Source organism: Oncorhynchus tshawytscha, linkage group LG27 (assembly GCF_018296145.1).
Source record: "Oncorhynchus tshawytscha isolate Ot180627B linkage group LG27, Otsh_v2.0, whole genome shotgun sequence".
NCBI lineage: Eukaryota > Metazoa > Chordata > Actinopteri > Salmoniformes > Salmonidae > Oncorhynchus > Oncorhynchus tshawytscha.
In genome coordinates, this window is record NC_056455.1 from 473,497 (window position 1) to 491,865 (window position 18,369).

At 42.3% G+C, this 18,369-nt stretch overlaps 1 protein-coding gene across 1 annotated transcript in view; it reads right to left on the bottom strand.

Annotated features, from left to right (window-relative positions):
* Window positions 1-14,055, bottom strand: part of LOC112259012 (extracellular serine/threonine protein kinase FAM20C) — a 100,697-nt gene extending 86,642 nt beyond the window's left edge. The window contains exons 1-3 of the mRNA XM_024433760.2: window positions 12,583-14,055; window positions 12,012-12,190; window positions 9,249-9,327 (exon numbers count right to left, since the gene is read on the bottom strand). Coding sequence (XP_024289528.1) covers window positions 9,249-9,327; window positions 12,012-12,190; window positions 12,583-13,322 — 998 coding nt within the window. The 5' untranslated portion in view covers window positions 13,323-14,055. The remainder of the gene's footprint in view (window positions 1-9,248; window positions 9,328-12,011; window positions 12,191-12,582) is intronic.
* Window positions 14,056-18,369: the final 4,314 nt, after the last annotated feature.

Sequence of the window (18,369 nt, forward strand, 5' to 3'; positions counted from 1 at the left end):
GACTGGTCTACTACTACTGACTGGTGAGACTGGTCTACTACTACTGACTGGTCTACTACTACTGACTGGTCTACTACTATTGACTGGTTGAGACTGGTCTACTACTATTGACTGGTCTACTATTGACTGGTCTACTGGTATTGACTGGTCTACTACTACTGACTGGTTGTGGTCTACTACTACTGACTGGTTGAGACTGGTCTACTACTACTGACTGGTCTACTACTACTGACTGGTCTACTACTATTGACTGGTTGAGACTGGTCTACTACTACTGACTGGTCTACTACTATTGACTGGTCTGGTCTACTTATTGACTGGTCTACTACTATTGACTGGTCTACTACTACTGACTGGTCTACTACTACTGACTGGTTGAGACTGGTCTACTACTATTGACTGGTCTACTACTATTGACTGGTGACTGGTCTACTACTACTGACTGGTCTACTACTACTGGTGACTGGTCTACTACTATTGACTGGTTGAGACTGGTCTACTACTATTGACTGGTTAAGACTTGTCTACTACTATTGACTGGTCTACTACTATTGACTGGTCTACTACTACTGACTGGTCTACTACTACTGACTGGTTGAGACTGGTCTACTACTATTGACTGGTCTACTACTATTGACTGGTTGAGACTGGTCTACTACTACTGACTGGTCTACTACTATTGACTGGTCTACTACTATTGACTGGTTGAGACTGGTCTACTACTATTGACTGGTCTACTACTATTGACTGGTCTACTACTACTGACTGGTTGAGACTGGTCTACTACTACTGACTGGTCTACTACCACTGACTGGTCTACTACTATTGACTGGTTGAGACTGGTCTACTACTATTTACTGGTCTACTACTATTGACTGGTTGAGACTGGTCTACTACTATTGACTGGTTAAGACTTGTCTACTACTATTGACTGGTTGAGACTGGTCTACAACTATTGACTGGTCTACTACTATTGACTGGTTGAGACTGGTCTACTACTACTGACTGGTTGAGACTGGTCTACTACTATTGACTGGTCTACTACTATTGACTGGTTGAGACTGGTCTACTACTACTGACTGGTCTACTACTACTGACTGGTCTACTACTATTGACTGGTCTACTACTATTGACTGGTTGAGACTGGTCTACTACTATTGACTGGTCTACTACTATTGACTGGTCTACTACTACTGACTGGTCTACTACTACTGACTGGTTGAGACTGGTCTACTACTATTGACTGGTCTGAGACTGGTCTACTTGACTGGTTGAGACTGGTCTACTACTACTGACTGGTCTACTACTATTGACTGGTTGAGACTGGTCTACTACTATTGACTGGTTGAGACTGGTCTACTACTATTGACTGGTCTACTACTATTGACTGACTGGTCTACTACTATTGACTGGTCTACTACTATTGACTGGTTGAGACTGGTCTACTACTATTGACTGGTCTACTACTATTGACTGGTTGAGACTGGTCTACTACTTGACTGGTCTACTACTACTGACTGGTCTACTACTATTGACTGGTTGAGACTGGTCTACTACTATTGACTGGTCTACTACTATTGACTGGTTGAGACTGGTCTACTACTACTGACTGGTCTACTACTATTGACTGGTCTACTACTATTGACTGGTTGAGACTGGTATACTACTATTGACTGGTCTACTACTATTGACTGGTTGAGACTGGTCTACTACTACTGACTGGTCTACTACTACTGACTGGTCTACTACTATTGACTGGTTGAGACTGGTCTACTACTATTGACTGGTCTACTACTATTGACTGGTCTACTACTGCTGACTGGTCTACTACTACTGACTGGTTGAGACTGGTCTACTACTATTGACTGGTCTACTACTATTGACTGGTTGAGACTGGTCTACTACTATTGACTGGTCTACTACTATTGACTGGAGACTGGTCTACTACTATTGACTGGTTGAGACTGGTCTACTACTGGTCTACTACTGACTGGTTGAGACTGGTCTACTACTACTGACTGGTCTACTACTATTGACTGGTTGAGACTGGTCTACTACTATTGACTGGTCTACTACTATTGACTATTGACTGGTCTACTACTATTGACTGGTTGAGACTGGTCTACTACTATTGACTGGTCTACTACTATTGAGACTGGTCTACTGGTCTGGTCTACTACTTGACTGGTCTACTACTACTGACTGGTTGAGACTGGTCTACTACTATTGACTGGTCTACTACTATTGACTGGTTGAGACTGGTCTACTACTACTGACTGGTCTACTACTGACTGACTGGTCTACTACTATTGATTGACTGGTCTACTACTATTGACTGGTCTGGTCTACTACTACTGACTACTGACTGGTCTACTACTATTGACTGGTTGAGACTGGTCTACTACTATTGACTGGTCTACTACTATTGACTGGTTGAGACTGGTCTACTACTACTGACTGGTCTACTACTATTGACTGGTCTACTACTATTGACTGGTCTACTACTATTGACTGGTCTGAGACTGGTCTACTACTACTGACTGGTTGAGACTGGTCTACTACTATTGACTGGTTGAGACTGGTCTGGTCTACTACTACTGGTTGAGACTGGTCTACTACTATTGACTGGTTGAGACTGGTCTACTACTATTGACTGGTTGAGACTGGTCTACTACTACTGACTGGTCTACTACTATTGACTAGGACTGACTGGTCTACTACTATTGACTGGTTGAGACTGGTCTACTACTACTGACTGGTCTACTACTATTGACTGGTTGAGACTGGTCTACTACTATTGACTGGTCTACTACTATTGACTGGTTGAGACTGGTCTACTACTACTGACTGGTTGAGACTGGTATACTACTATTGACTGGTCTACTACTATTGACTGGTTGAGACTAGTCTACTACTATTGACTGGTCTACTACTACTGACTGGTTGAGACTGGTCTACTACTATTGACTGGTTGAGACTGGTCTACTACTATTGACTGGTTGAGACTGGTCTACTACTACTGACTGGTCTACTACTATTGACTAGTTGAGACTGGTCTACTACTATTGACTGGTTGAGACTGGTCTACTACTACTGACTGGTTGAGACTGGTCTACTACTATTGACTGGTCTACTACTATTGACTGGTTGAGACTGGTCTACTACTATTGACTGGTTGAGACTGGTCTACTACTATTGACTGGTCTACTACTATTGACTGGTCTACTACTATTGACTGGTCTACTACTATTGACTGGTTGAGACTGGTCTACTACTATTGACTGGTTGAGACTGGTCTACTACTATTGACTGGTCTACTACTATTGACTGGTTGAGACTGGTCTACTACTATTGACTGGTTAAGACTTGTCTACTACTATTGACTGGTTGAGACTGGTCTACTACTATTGACTGGTCTACTACTATTGACTGGTTGAGACTGGTCTACTACTACTGACTGGTTGAGACTGGTCTACTACTATTGACTGGTCTGGTCTACTATTGACTGGTCTACTACTATTGACTGAGACTGGTCTACTACTACTGACTGGTTGAGACTGGTCTACTACTATTGACTGGTCTACTACTATTGACTGGTCTACTACTATTGATGGGTTGAGACTGGTCTACTACTATTGACTGGTTGAGACTTGTCTACTACTATTGACTGGTTGAGACTGGTCTACTACTATTGACTGGTCTACTACTATTGACTGGTCTACTACTATTGACTGGTTGAGACTGGTCTACTACTACTGACTGGTTGAGACTTGTCTACTACTACTGACTGGTTGAGACTGGTCTACTACTATTGACTGGTCTACTACTATTGACTGGTCTACTACTATTGACTGGTTGAGACTGGTCTACTACTATTGACTGGTCTACTACTATTGACTGGTCTACTACTATTGACGGGTTGAGACTGGTCTACTACTATTGACTGGTTGAGACTTGTCTACTACTATTGACTGGTTGAGACTGGTCTACTACTATTGACTGGTCTACTACTATTGACTGGTCTACTACTATTGACTGGTTGAGACTGGTCTACTACTATTGACTGGTCTACTACTATTGACTGGTCTACTACTATTGACTGGTCTACTACTATTGACTGGTCTACTACTATTGACTGGTTGAGACTTGTCTACTACTACTGACTGGTTGAGACTGGTCTACTACTATTGACTGGTTGAGACTGGTCTACTACTACTGACTTGTTGAGACTGGTCTACTACTACTGCTTATATATATTTTTATTATCATTAATATTGTTGTTGTAAGCTATAATCAAGGAAAAGAGTGGTTACTTTGACCAATCTTAATTATAAAATACAGTAGGTCTAATCTAAAGAAAGCTGTTGAGAGCCTCCTCTTTTTAGTAGAGGCCATCACTCTTTTCTTGTGCATAGCCTATACAAATTTTGCACAACATTAGCTCATGGCCTGCCATGAAGTGTTTGATTAGATTTTCAATTACATTTTCATTTATGTTAGAGTGATCGGAGTATGGTTGCTCATTTTGGGGAATATTCATAGGTGGAAACTTACTTTGGGAATTAACGGGAATATATTGGAATGAATGGAAATATATGCATATTAATCCAATTTAAATGTAGATGTTTTTTGCATTGGATATATTTACCATATCATATAGAGACAAAACATAAACCTTTTACCTTATCATAAGTAGACATAATTTCTGTTAATGGTAATCCCATTTCCACTATTACTATTATTATTGCTGTTGGTCCCACTATTTTGTTATATATACAGTACCAGTCAAAAGTTTGGACACACCAACTCATTCAGGGGATTTTCTTTATTATTAATATTTTCTACATTGTAAAATAATAGTGAAGACATCAAAACTATGAAATAACACATATGGAATCTTGTAGTAAGCAAAAAAAGTGCTACACAAATCAAAAATATTTTATATTTGCGATGAGTAAAAGTAAACACCCTTTCCTTGATGACAGCTTTGCACACACTTGGCATTCTCTCAACAAGCTTCATGAGGTAGTCACCTGGAATGCATTTCAATGAACAGGTGTGGTTTGTTTAAAGTACATTTGTGGAATTTCTTTCCTTCTTAATACGTTTGAGCCAATCGGTTGTGTTGTGACAAGGTACGGGTGGTATACAGAAGATAGCCCTACTTGGTAAAAGACCAAGTCCATATTATGGCAAGAAAAGTTCAAATAAGCAAAGAGAAAAGGCATTCCATCATTACTTTAAGACATGAAACTTCTACAGATGCACAAAGCAAACTTCTACAGATGCACAATCGAGAGCATCCTGGCGGGCTGTATCACCGCCTGGTATGGCAACTGCACCGCCCTCAACCGTAAGGCTCTCCAGAGAGTAGTGAGGTCTGCACAACGCATCACCGGGGGCAAACTACCTGCCCTCCAGGACACCTACACCACCCGATGCTACAGGAAGGCCATAAAGATCATCAAGGACATCAACCACCCGAGCCACTGCCTGTTCACCCCGCTGTCATCCAGAAGGCGAGGTCAGTACAGGTGCATCAAAGCTGGGACCGAGAGACTGAAAAACAGCTTCTATCTCAAGGCCATCAGACTGTTAAACAGCCACCACTAACATTGAGTGGCTACTGCCAACACACTGTCAATGACACTGACTCTACTCCAGCCACTTTAATCATGGGAATTGATGGGAAATGATGTAAATATATCACTAGCCACTTTAAACAATGCTACCTTATATAATGTTACTTACCCTACATTGTTCATCTCATATGCATACGTTGATACTGTACTCTATATCATCGACTGCATCCTTATGTAATACATGTATCACTAGCCACTTTAACTATGCCACTTGGTTTACAGACTTATCTCATATGTATATACTGTACTCGATATCATCTACTGTATCTTGCCTATGCTGCTCTGTACCATCACTCATTCATATATCCTTATGTACATATTCTTTATCCCCTTACACTGTGTATAAGACAGTAGTTTTTTTTGGAATTGTTAGTTAGATTACTTGCTTTTTATTACTGCATTGTCGGAACTAGAAGCACAAGCATTTCGCTACGCTCGCATTAACATCTGCTAACCATGTGTATGTGACAAATAAAATTTGATTTGATTTGATTTGATTTGAATGTCAGTCATTCTGGAAAATCTTAAGAACTTTAAAGTTTCTTCAAGTGCAGTCGGAAAAACCAACAAACGCTATGATGAAACTGGCTCACATGAGGACTGCCACAGGAAAGGAAGACCCAGAGTTACTTCTGCTGCAGAGAATAAGTTCATTAGAGTTACCAGCCTCAGAAATTGCAGCCCAAATAAATGCTTCACAGAGTTCAAGTAACAGACACATCTCAACATCAACTGTTCAGAGAAGACTGTGTGAATCAGGCCTTCATGTTCGAATTGCTGCAAAGAAACCACTACTAAAGGACCCCAATAAGAAGCAGAGACTTGCTTCGGCCAAGAAACCCGAGCAATATACATTAGACTGGTGGAAATCTGTGCTTCGGTCTGATGAGTCCAAATTTAAGATTTTTGGTTCCAGGTTGGTTCCGGATGATCTCCAGGCTGTATAAGGGCTATTTGACCAAGAAGAAGAGTGATGGAGTGATGCATCAGATGATCTGGCCTCCATAATCACCCGACCTCAAACCAATTTAGATGATTTGGGATGATTTGGACAGCAGAGTGAAGGAAAAGCAGCCAACAAGTGCTCTGCATATGTGGGACCTCCTTCAAGGCTGTTGAAAAAGCATTCCAGGTGAAGCTGGTTGAGAGAATACCAAAAGTGTGCAAAGCTGTCATCAAGGCAAAGGCGGCTACTTTTTTATTACTGCATGATTTCATATGTGTTATGTCATAGTTTAGATGTCTTCATTATTATCATTTATTAAAAATAAAGAAAAACACTTGAATGAGTAGGTGTGTCCAAACTTTTAACTGGTACCGTATACTTTGACAAGTAATTTAACTTGCCATGTCAATAAAGTCTATTGAATTGAATTGAATTGAGAGAGAGAGAGAGAGAGAGAGAGAGAGACAGAGAGAGAGAGAGAGAGAGAGAGAGAGAGAGAGAGAGAGACAGAGAGAGACAGAGAGAGACAGAGAGAGAGAGAGAGAGAGAGAGAGAGAGAGAGAGAGACATAGGATTGATACAGAGCAGCACTACTGGATTCCTGCTCTGTTCTGCACCTGCTCGGTGCCATTCTATTCTGAACCCAGTTTACCGGTAGAGTCCGTCGCCAGATTGGTACCCAGACGCTCTGCTCCTCTCTCTCAAATGTTGATGCATTTGCATTTGTGTTCAGAGGAGAAGCTGATGTGAAGCCTTTGATGTTGCAGCCTCTGTCTCTTTGATGCACCATGTGGCAACACGCAAACAGATTGAGGAGAGAGTTGGTGGGGTGTTATGGTGCAGTGTGTGTGTGAGTGTGCAAGTGTTTGCATGCATGTGTATGCATGTGTGTGTGGCGGCAGGTAACCTAGCGGTTAAGAGTGTTGGTACAGTAACCGGAAGTTTGCTGTTCGAATCCCCGAACAGACAATGTGAAAAAATCTGTCGATGTGCCCATGAACAAGGCAGTTAACACTGATTCCTCTGAAAAAGAGTGTCTGCTAAATGTCTCAAATGTAAGTGTGTGTGTGTCGGTTCACAATATTGTCTAGGGAATAGTGCAGAGGAAATGTCTGCCAGTCCAGCTGGATGGAGATTGGGGTCTAACTCTGCCATCAAGACAGTTCTGATGGCCATGCTTTGTTAAATGAAATGTATCAAGACGGGGGAGTGAAAATAAGTCTCATACTCCTCCTGCCCCTCTTGTCTTTAGATTAGAACACCAAGGGGATAGATAATATCAGACATGAGTTGACAGCCTCAAACAACAAATAGATTTAAATCCCAAACAAACGTAATTTCCTGTTTTTGTTCAAATTTAATATTAGTGTACCGCATAGAGAAAATCTGGATGGATTTTGATTGCATATTTCAGCAACAATGCATTAGGGGGTGTGGTATATGGTATAAGGGCTGTATCCAGGCACTCCATGTTGCATTGTGTACGTAAGAACAGTCCTTAGACGTGCTATATTGCCATATACAACAACCCCTAATGTGCCTTATTGCTATAATGAACTAGTTACCAATGTAATTAGTAGCAGTAAAAAGTAATTTTTTGTCATACCCGTTGCATGTTGTCAGATATACCACAGATTTCAGTCAATTAGCATTCAGGGCTCGAACCACCTGGTTTAAAATGTCAGTATGCTTCTCTCCTGATTTGAGGTGTGTCTCGCTTGACTTAATATGACTAGACTGAAGGAGTTAGTAATGACAGCCTATGAATAGCTTCTCCCCACTTCCCTGTTCCTATTCCTCCTTCTTCCCCCTTCCCTCTTCCTACTCCTCTCCCCCTTCCTTGCTCCTATTCCTCCTTCTCCCCCTTCCCTCCTCCTTTTCCTCCTTCTCCACCCTTCACTCCTCCTCCTTCCCTCCTCCTTCTCCCCCTTCCCTCCTCCTTCTCCCCCTTCCCCCTCCTCTTCCTTCTCCCCTTCCCCCTCCTCTTCCTTCTCCACCTTCCCTCTTCCTTCTCCCCCTTCCCTCCTCCTTCTCCCCCTTCCTCCCTCCTCTTCCTTCTCCACCCTTCCCTCTTCCTTCTCCCCCTTCCCTCCTCCTTCTCCCCCCCTTCCCCCTCCTCTTCCTTCTCCACCCTTCCCTCCTCCTTCTCCCCCTTCCCTCCTCCTTCTCCTTCTCCCCCTTCCTCCCTCCTCTTCCTTCTCCCCCTTCCCTCCTCTTACTCCTTCTCCCCCTTCCCTGTTCCTATTCCTCCACCACCTTCTCCCCCTTCCCTCCTCCTATTCCGCCTCCTCCTTCTCCCCCCTGGGATCAGCCACAGGCTTAACCCAGCTCTCCACACTGCCACTGAGGCCACACACCACAGGAGGGTGAATATGATTAACCAATTACGATAACAAAAGTAATTCAATTTAAAACCCAGCTAGCTATAACAATGATGAAAAGGATTAGGACCAAAGGACCAAGTCTCTCAGAGGAAGTATATTATCATTACAATATGGCCAACCTGGATACAAATAAGGTTAAATAAAATTAATTTAGTTTTCATTTAACCTTTATTCATCTAGATTGTCCCCCTGAGGCACTGTACGAATAGCCTATTGAACCTATACAATACATCACCATGAGACACATTTCTGGTTGTTATAAAGCAGTCTACTTACTTCATAGGTTTGAACAGAGCCTGTCCGTAGTTCTGGAACGTCATGATGAGTTTTAGTTGTGTGCCTCCAGACTTCATGGCTGTTGGAGATACACAAAGACAAACAACTCAAACCATCATTGACAGCAATTACAGTATGGCAGAATCAGTCTCACTGGATGACATTGTAGAGTACAAGGAAATCATCAGAGATGATATAATCAATTATGCAATGAATTTCCCTCTCCAGAGGATGGTCAACCTCTCCCACTGATTCAGTTCAGACTAGAGGTTGACTGATTAATCGGAATGACCGATTAATTAGGGCCGATTTCAAGTTTTCATAACAAACGGAAATCTGTATTTTTGGGCGCCAATTTCCTTTTTTTAAATTTAAAAAAACAACAACTTTATTTAACTAGGCAAGTCAGTTAAGAACACGTTCTTATTTTCAATGACGGCCTAGGAACGGTGGGTTAACCGCCTTGTTCAGGGGCAGAATGACAGATTTTCACCTTGTCAGCTCAGGGGATCCAATCTTGCAACCGTACAGTTAACTAGTGAAATTGTGTCATATTAATGACCAAAGGCTCGCATTTCTGTGTGTTATTATGTTATAATTAAGTCTGATTTGATAGAGCAGTCTGACTAAGCAGCAGCAGGCCCGTAACCATTCATTCAAACAGCACTTTCGTGCGTTTTGTCAGCAGCTCTTCACAAGCACAGCGCTGTTTATGACTTCAAGCCTATCAGCCTAATGGCTGGTGTCACCAATGTGAAATGGCTAGCTAGTTAGCTGGGTGTGCGCTAATACTGTTTCAAATGTCACTCGCTTTTAGATTTGGAGTAGTTATTCCCCTTGCGCTGCAAGGGCTGCGGCTTTTGTGGAGCGATGGGTAACGCTGCTTCGAGTGTGGCTGTTGTCGATGTGTTCCTGGTTCGAGCCCAGGTAGGGGCGAGGAGAGGGACGGAAGCTATACTGTTACACTGGCAATACTATAGTGCCTATAAGAACATCCAATAGTCAAAGGTATATGAAATACAAATGGTATAGAGAGAAATATTCCTATAAATACTATATTAACTACAACCTAAAACGTCTTATCTTGGAATATTGAAGTCTCATGTTAAAAGGAACCACCAACTTTTATAAGTTCTCATGTTCTGAGCAAGGAACTGAAACGTTAGCTTTTTACATGGCACATATTTTACATGGCACACATTTTACATGGCACATATTTTACATAGCACGCATTTTACATGGCACACATTTTTACATGGCACATATTTTACATGGCACATATTTTACATGACACACATTTTTACATGGCACACATTTTTACATGGCACATACATGGCACATATTGCATATTGGCACATTACTTTCTTCTCCAACACTTTGTTTTTGCTAAATAGATTTTATTGATGTATTATATTATTTAAAAATAAGTGTTAATTCAGTATTGTTGTAATATTCATTATTACACATAAATGAATTGGCCGATTAATCGGTATCTGCTTTTTTGGCCCTCCAATAATTCGATATCGGTATCGGCGGTGAAAAATCATAATCGGTCGATCTCTAGTTCAGACTGTGTGACTGTGTACTCAGAGTGAGTGACAGATGATGTCACAGTGTTTGTTTGATCAGGAAGGAGACTGGGAGGTGAAGGACAAAGAGTGCATTCACATCGCTGTCTGTTTTCTCTCTGTTCTTTCCATTCTCTCTGTTCTCTCTCTCGCGCTCTTCTTTCTTCCCTTATTCTCTCTCTCTGTTCTTTCTTCCCTCTCTCTCGCTCTCTCATTCTAGAACCTAGAACATAATAAGCCATTCTACAGGGACTCCTGAGACAGCTGTTCAGAGGGCAGAAGATGAAATCCTCACATCCAAAAAGGGACAAAATTCAAGTCAATTTCTTGGCCGTAAAGCAAATTGGCCCCCAAAAAGAGGCACAAAGTCTTTGAAATATACCATAATAGCTTTGAGAAAATCTTGTTCAATGTAAAAGAGATGTTGACATGGGCTGTGCAAAGGCGAGAAGAGGGTGAACCATTAAAGAGGAAAATGTCAACGTTTCAGTCTCTAGACTGTTGGCATACCCACTCTATAAAGATGCCCTGATGTAACAGACCCAAAGGCTTTAGGCTCTATGTTCTACATGTCCTAGTGTGAGTTACACATTACCAAATATGTCACCTATCAACTAGAAAATGGAATTTGTCATTCATTATCAATATACAGTATATAATATCCATTGATCATTTGTATTGTATTCTTTCTGTGAATGAGTTGAGTAGGTAGCTAGGCATGCTATATAAAGAAAAACCCAAACTACCAACTGATGGCTTCTGTAGTCTCAATTGGTATTGACATCCTGGCCTCTCAGTAGTCATATAGCTGTGTAATTACATGGGCTGGAGGGAGCAGCATGTAGCTGGCCATACTGCCAGACCAAGCTGTATCCATCCTGCATCCTCTCATTTCACTGCGTGTGGATTTGGAGAGAGAACCTGGTCGCAGATCTGTTTCTGTGTTTCGTTTAGCCAAGTCCTCTGACTATTGTTGTTGTGCCATACAGAGGAGAAACTATCCTCGTCTCATCTGTATGTGCCTTCGCCAAGTTATCTGTGTCAATGATAGTCAGAGGAGATGGCTAAACAAACCACTAACAGATCTGGAACCAGGCTAGTTTCTCAACTTCTATGGCATGAGAGTTGGCTGAACGAAGTAAAAACAAATCTGGGACCAGGCTATAGAGAAGCTACCTTCTCTCCTCTGACTTACCAACGCTGGTGATTCTCTGTGAGACCAAGTCCCTGAGGAGGGCATCGATGACTGGGTTGTGTCTGGAGTAGAGCTCATATCGATTAATCCCTATGTGGAAGCGGAGCCAGTTGGGGTAGGAGTCAACCGTCAGCTCCCCTCCTGTCGGAGAGTACTCCTCCACGTTCTGCTCAGCATGCCTGGGGGGGGGGGGGTGGGGGGGAGAGGGTCATCAGTGTTATTACAACAGGGAGGATGACATGATCATGCATTTTGTGTAACCCCAGAATCCCCATCCTTTTTAGTGCTTCAGCTGTTTTAGTGTTTTGTGTGTTGAGGTGACCTGTTTTACTAAGGGACTTGAATTTGCAAGAGGGACATTTGATAATACGGTTCAGCAGCCTATAACCCTTTGTGTAATAACACTTTTATTCATGTAGTAACACGATTACAATTGTCATTAACATATCATATCTTAGGTGTATTTTTTGTTTAATGTATGTTCATGTCTTATGTTGAATTTGAGGAGGATAATAATCACTTTCAGATAGACTGGTGATAGTCTATAAATATCTATAAAAATATAGGTTACCATTCCTGATTCTCTGTGGCGCCTTTGGTGTCAAATCTGATGTCTGTATTGACATTGAACAATGTGTCCTCGTCGGTCAGAGATGGTAAGGCTCTCTTAAATAATGGGTGGTCAAACAGCGCCCGCAACCTTGAACCTTTGACAGGTACGTTTTTGTTGAGCACAGTGTCCGGTATAAACCGTCTATTTTGGTCACCATTTTGCGCATAATGTTCAGGCCGTATAAAGGCTTCCGTTTTATCCCCCGCTTTGGGGATCTTCTCCGGAGAATGGGAAGAGATGTTAGAGTTTGGCTCATTGCTGAAGTCCTGGAGGATTCTCAGAGTGTGTTTGTTAGGCCAGCCCGACTCCACTCCCGACCTGGCTCGGTGTTTAGCCCAGTTCTGAGGGCCCTCGCTCGGCGTGTGCGAGCAGGAGCAGCCGGTGTTGCCGCGCCTCTCCAGCTTTGGTAACAAGTCTATCAAGATGTGCATCGAGCAGGCGATTAGAAACACCATGAGAATCAAAACCCGGAATTTACGGAAGAGTAGCATCTTCATAGTCCTCTGTTTGAGCTGTTGTGAGTATTTACTGCAAATGATGAGCACGCATATGAACAGACTCACTACATCACTGATTATGTTTATTACGCTGGATGCCAATTTAATGAAATACACGTTGAACACGAAACCATCTTCACTTATAGCCGTCTTGAGTAGACTAAAGTTTTCAGTGTTCAACTTTTGTATTCCCAACCACATAGAAGGCTCCTTTTGTGATTCAGAACGAGAGGATTCTCCGCATGCGCCCAGGTAAAACAGGTCGATTCGGTTCAGACCAACGGTCAAGTTGAGCAAGCGGCATTATCTCAACTGCTTTCTGCTCTATAGATCCGAGTCCGACCTCAAGGCTTTATGCACAACATAAGGTATAAAGAAAGTGCAAGGGGCCCGAAATAAAAGCTCAAAAACGGTAGATAAATGATCCATCAGAGGTGTGTGTTCGCGGGGTCTGCTGGCACACATCCGTCCGGCCGTTGAGCGTGAACTCTGCGGTGTGAGAAACGAGGCTATCGTGGATCCGCTGGCCACGGGCAACGCATTGGTCCAGTCCGGGATAGGAAACGCGCAGGGAGCGCTATTCACCAATGTCAAAATATAATAAATAAATAAAATACTATTTGAGATTCCTCCTTTGCCACGATAAACGGCGAACCAACGTTGAAAAGCGCCGCAGGTAAAAAATAAAATTAAAAAAGTGTAGGCTAAGTGAATTAGTTGACATATAGCCTATTGCACAGTAAGTGACCCAGTATGAAATATATGTCAATGATCACACAACAAATCCGGAATAACGACAGGCAATACAAAACAACCAAAACGAGACAAATCAAATAAATAATTCGGACAGGTGCCGATTCGCTTTCTCTCTCGAATATGTGGCTTTTGCGCGAGGAAAAAGAGAACCACTGTCTGTCCAGCGTGAGATCGAGGGTGGGTGTGTTAAATATGATGATGAAGCGCATCTAGATCCAGCCTTGCGGTGCGTCACCGTGCACAGATTGGCTGAGTCTCTCTTTCAGTCATAGAGAGAGGATGAGGACAGCAAACCCCTTAGGCTCAAGTGCTTGGCCTGCCTGTGTCTGTATGGTTGAAAATATCCCCCCTGCACATCCAGGATGTGCAAGAAGAGGGCGTCTCATCACAGTGGCGAAAATCCGCTATCGCACAATGTTGTGTGAATACTATACATTCAATGATTTATGGCTACTGATTAGTGAAGTGCGTCTGCTTGCATCATGGATGCTTCCTTATGGAGACATGGTAGTGTCAGTCCAGGGGTTCCATTCAGCCAAATCAGCACTGCATTATCTGTACAACACACAGGAGGCTGGTGAGGGTAGGACGGCTCATAATAAAGGCTGGAATGGAGTGAACGGCTGGAACGGAATTCCATTAATTCTGTTCCAGACGTTACTATGAGCCTGTCCTTCCCAATTAAGGTGCCACCAACCTCCTGTGGTACAGCAGCATCATCAACATGTATAAAACAAATGTATGTGGCCAAAAACAACTTCAGGAATACCTGGCAGTATGGAAATGTACAGAAACAACAGATGGCTGCAGCTAATATTCACAACGCCTGCCTTCACTTCCCAATCAACAGACCAATGGTAGTCTTTATGGCTAATTGACTGGCCGTAAAGCTACTGAATGGATGGTTAGGGTTAGGATGGTTGGACCATGTCTTGTATGACCGATCATGTCCATCATGATTACCTTTTGAGATGACATTATAGCTACAGTAAAAGCAGCATGGCTTAACAACATGAAAGGAGACAGACAGTGGGGTCTGTGCCACGCCACACCACAAAGGTATATGGATGCGCTTAGACTGTATAGGGATTTACATAAAACAGTACATTAACCGTGAGGACTAATTAAGTATCTGTAAAGGCAAAATTAGATGGGAACATAATGATAATTGTCAATCCGGGCACTAAATTGGAAGTGTGTGTGTGTGTGTGTGTGCCTGCCTGCCTGCCTGTGTGCATGATTGCGGTCATGCGTGTGTGTGTGTACTAAAGTGAGTGAGTGAGAAATTATGGGTTTATTTCAGTCCTACCAAAAGGAGCCTTTCCAAGAAGCAAGTAACAGTCTAGCGACTCACTCACCTAACACAACAGACCACTACAGTCTTGTCTATTGTGTGAGACAGAGGAGGAGGAACACAGCCCCACTTACTTAATAGATTAGAGATTAGTTCACCAAATTGCTATTTGGCTTCCTGCAGGGATAACATGGGGTGACACATGGACTTTGAAGCCATGAAGAAACTCAATAAAATAGAAGGTAACTAATAGCATTGATTCAGACTACAGATCTAGGATCTTAATTTGATCAGTCTTTTGTTACTGAGAATTTTCCTGCACAACCAGAAATGCAAACTTCTCGTGTATTCAAGTTTTAAAAAGGCTTCTGAAGTTGTTTTTATTCCACTTTAAAATGTCAGACTTGATTTACCCGAACAAAAAAATGTATCAACCCCTACGAAAAATGTCCATTAATTATAATCCACATAATAATTTACATTTCCTGTTGCTGCAGAATTATTTTCCTGCTGTAGTAAACTGTCTCTAAATAAGATCCTACATCTGTACTTAGAGACAATGCTTCGCTTGTTACCCATCATCCACTATGATCATCTACAATGACTGCTCTAGCTTCCTCCCTCTTGCCTATAGGGTGAAATAGCCAGAGCCATATGTCTATTGATGTCAGTCAGATAGGCATGATGATGATAGCATGCACTCAATGGGTCACTGAATCTAAAAAAACTGGTCTGAATGACAGGCTGCATTGTGCAATTCATTCAACCTTTCAATATGAATCAAGTTCACCTTTGTATTCTTGCTGTTTTACTGACCATTGCCCTGTAAGGGGAAGACAACATTTTACAGGTGGTCCAATACCATTTGCCAACTGTACCAGTAGAGACTGCAATGAGATGAGGAGAAACAATTGTATAATTGATAACATTTAATAATGGATTAATTTCTAAATTCATTAATTGAAACAAATAGACGTTTCCGCTCATTGTGTCATTGGCCACAAGATATCACCTAGGATGCCCCCCCCCCAACACTCTCAAATGACAACAATATAGGGGTCTTGTTTCCCATCTTCCCACAATGACATATTCTGACAATGGACTATTCTAGCTTCCTCTCCTACCCGAGGGGAAATAGCCAGGGTTGAATGAATGTGTATTGATGTCAGCCAGGTAGGCATGATGATGATAGCATGCAGTCAATGGGTCAGTGACTCTTCACAAACCCCATGGCCTGAATGACTGACTGCATTGTGCAGTTTATTCAACCTTTCAATATGAATCAAGACAACCTTTGTATTCTTGATATTTTACTGACCATTGCCCTAAAAAAATATATAACACATTCGTGATTAACTGGTGTTACAACACACCTGTCATGTTTCAGAACACCTCAGGATGAATGTTTCAGTTTAGCTTCAATCTGTCTCATAACCCTAACACCCATGTGTTACAACACACCATGTCATGTTTCAGAACACCTCAGGATGAATGTTTCAGTTTAGCTTCAATCTGTCTCATAACCCTAACACCCATGTGTTACAACACACATGTCATGTTTCAGAACACCTCAGGATGAATGTTTCAATGCTTCAATCTGTCTCATAACCCTAACACCCATGTGTTACAACACACAATGTCATGTTTCAGAACACCTCAGGATGAATGTTTCAATGCTTCAATCTGTCTCATAACCCTCACACCCATGTGTTACAACACACAATGTCATGTTTCAGAACACCTCAGGATGAATGTTTCAATGCTTCAATCTGTCTCATAACCCTCACACCCATGTGTTACAACACACAATGTCATGCTCTACTCTCCAGACACCAGGATAAAGCAATAAATACACTTCAGTTAGTGCTAAACACGGCTGCTAGAAATTTGACTAGAACCCCAAACATGTATCGTATTACTCCAGGGCTAGCCTCTCTACACTGGCTTCCTGTGAAGGCTAGGGCTGATTTTAAGGTTTTACATTGACTTGCTCCTACCTATCGCTCCGATTTGGTCCTGCTGTACATACCTACATGTAAGCTACGGTCACAAGACACAGGCCTCCTTACTGTCCCTAGAATTTCTATGCAAACAGCTGGAGGCAGGGATTTCTCCTTTAAAATCAATTTGAATGGAATGGTCTGCCTATCCATGTGAGAGACGTAGACTCCGTCATCTCTTCAGTAGGTTCTATGATTGAGTGTAGTCTGGCCCAGGGGTGCGAAGGTGAATGGCAAGACACTGGAGCGACAAACCGCCCTTGCTGTCTCTGCCTGGCACGCTCCCCTCTCCACTGGGATTCTCTGCTTCTGACCCTATTAAGGGGACTGAGTCACGGGTCTGAGTCACTAGCTTCTCCATGCCATCCTTAGGAATGGTGCGTCACTTGAGTGGGTTGAGTCACTGACGTGATATTCCTGTTCGAATTTGTACCATGGCCATGTACTCTTATGATCTTATGATCTCCACCCGGCACAGCCAGAAAAAGACTGCCAGCTGGGATTCTACATCTGCATTGCTTGCTGTTTGGGGTTTTAGGCTGGGTTTCTGTATAACACGTTGTGACATCTGCTGATGTAAAAAGGGCTTTATAAAGAAATTCAGTACACCTTCAGTCTGTCCCAATACCCTCACACCCATATGTTACAACACACCATGTCATGTTTCAGAACACCTCAGGATGAATGTTTCAGTACATCATAAATCTGTCCCAATACCCTCACAACCATGTTTTTCAATGCTCCAGCAAAGTTAAGGTTTCGTCTCCTTAAAGTTGGTGGCAGCTCAGTTGCCACTAGTTTTAGTGTTACAGTACATAGCACTTCTTTTAAACAGTGTGGTGCAATAATATTTGTTCCCTGTACGAGTATCCTAACAGTGAGGGACAGCAGAAGGAAAAACAATCAAATTAGCGTAACAAATCAATTAATGTATTAATTGAAACAAAATTGTCTTATTGGCCACAACGCATCACCTTAAATGCCCTTTATGTGACAAAGTGCTCTGTGTTATCTCTGGCTGACACAGCTGACAGGCCAACCAGTGATATGTCTCTGGGATACAGAACGACCTAGCTCCGTACTGACTCGTACTGTATCAGGAGTATCTGGTTAGGAATGACATCATTGGGACACGCCACTATATGGAAAGGAAATACATCAAGTTAAGATACGAAAGTCACCCTCAAGTTTTAAAAGG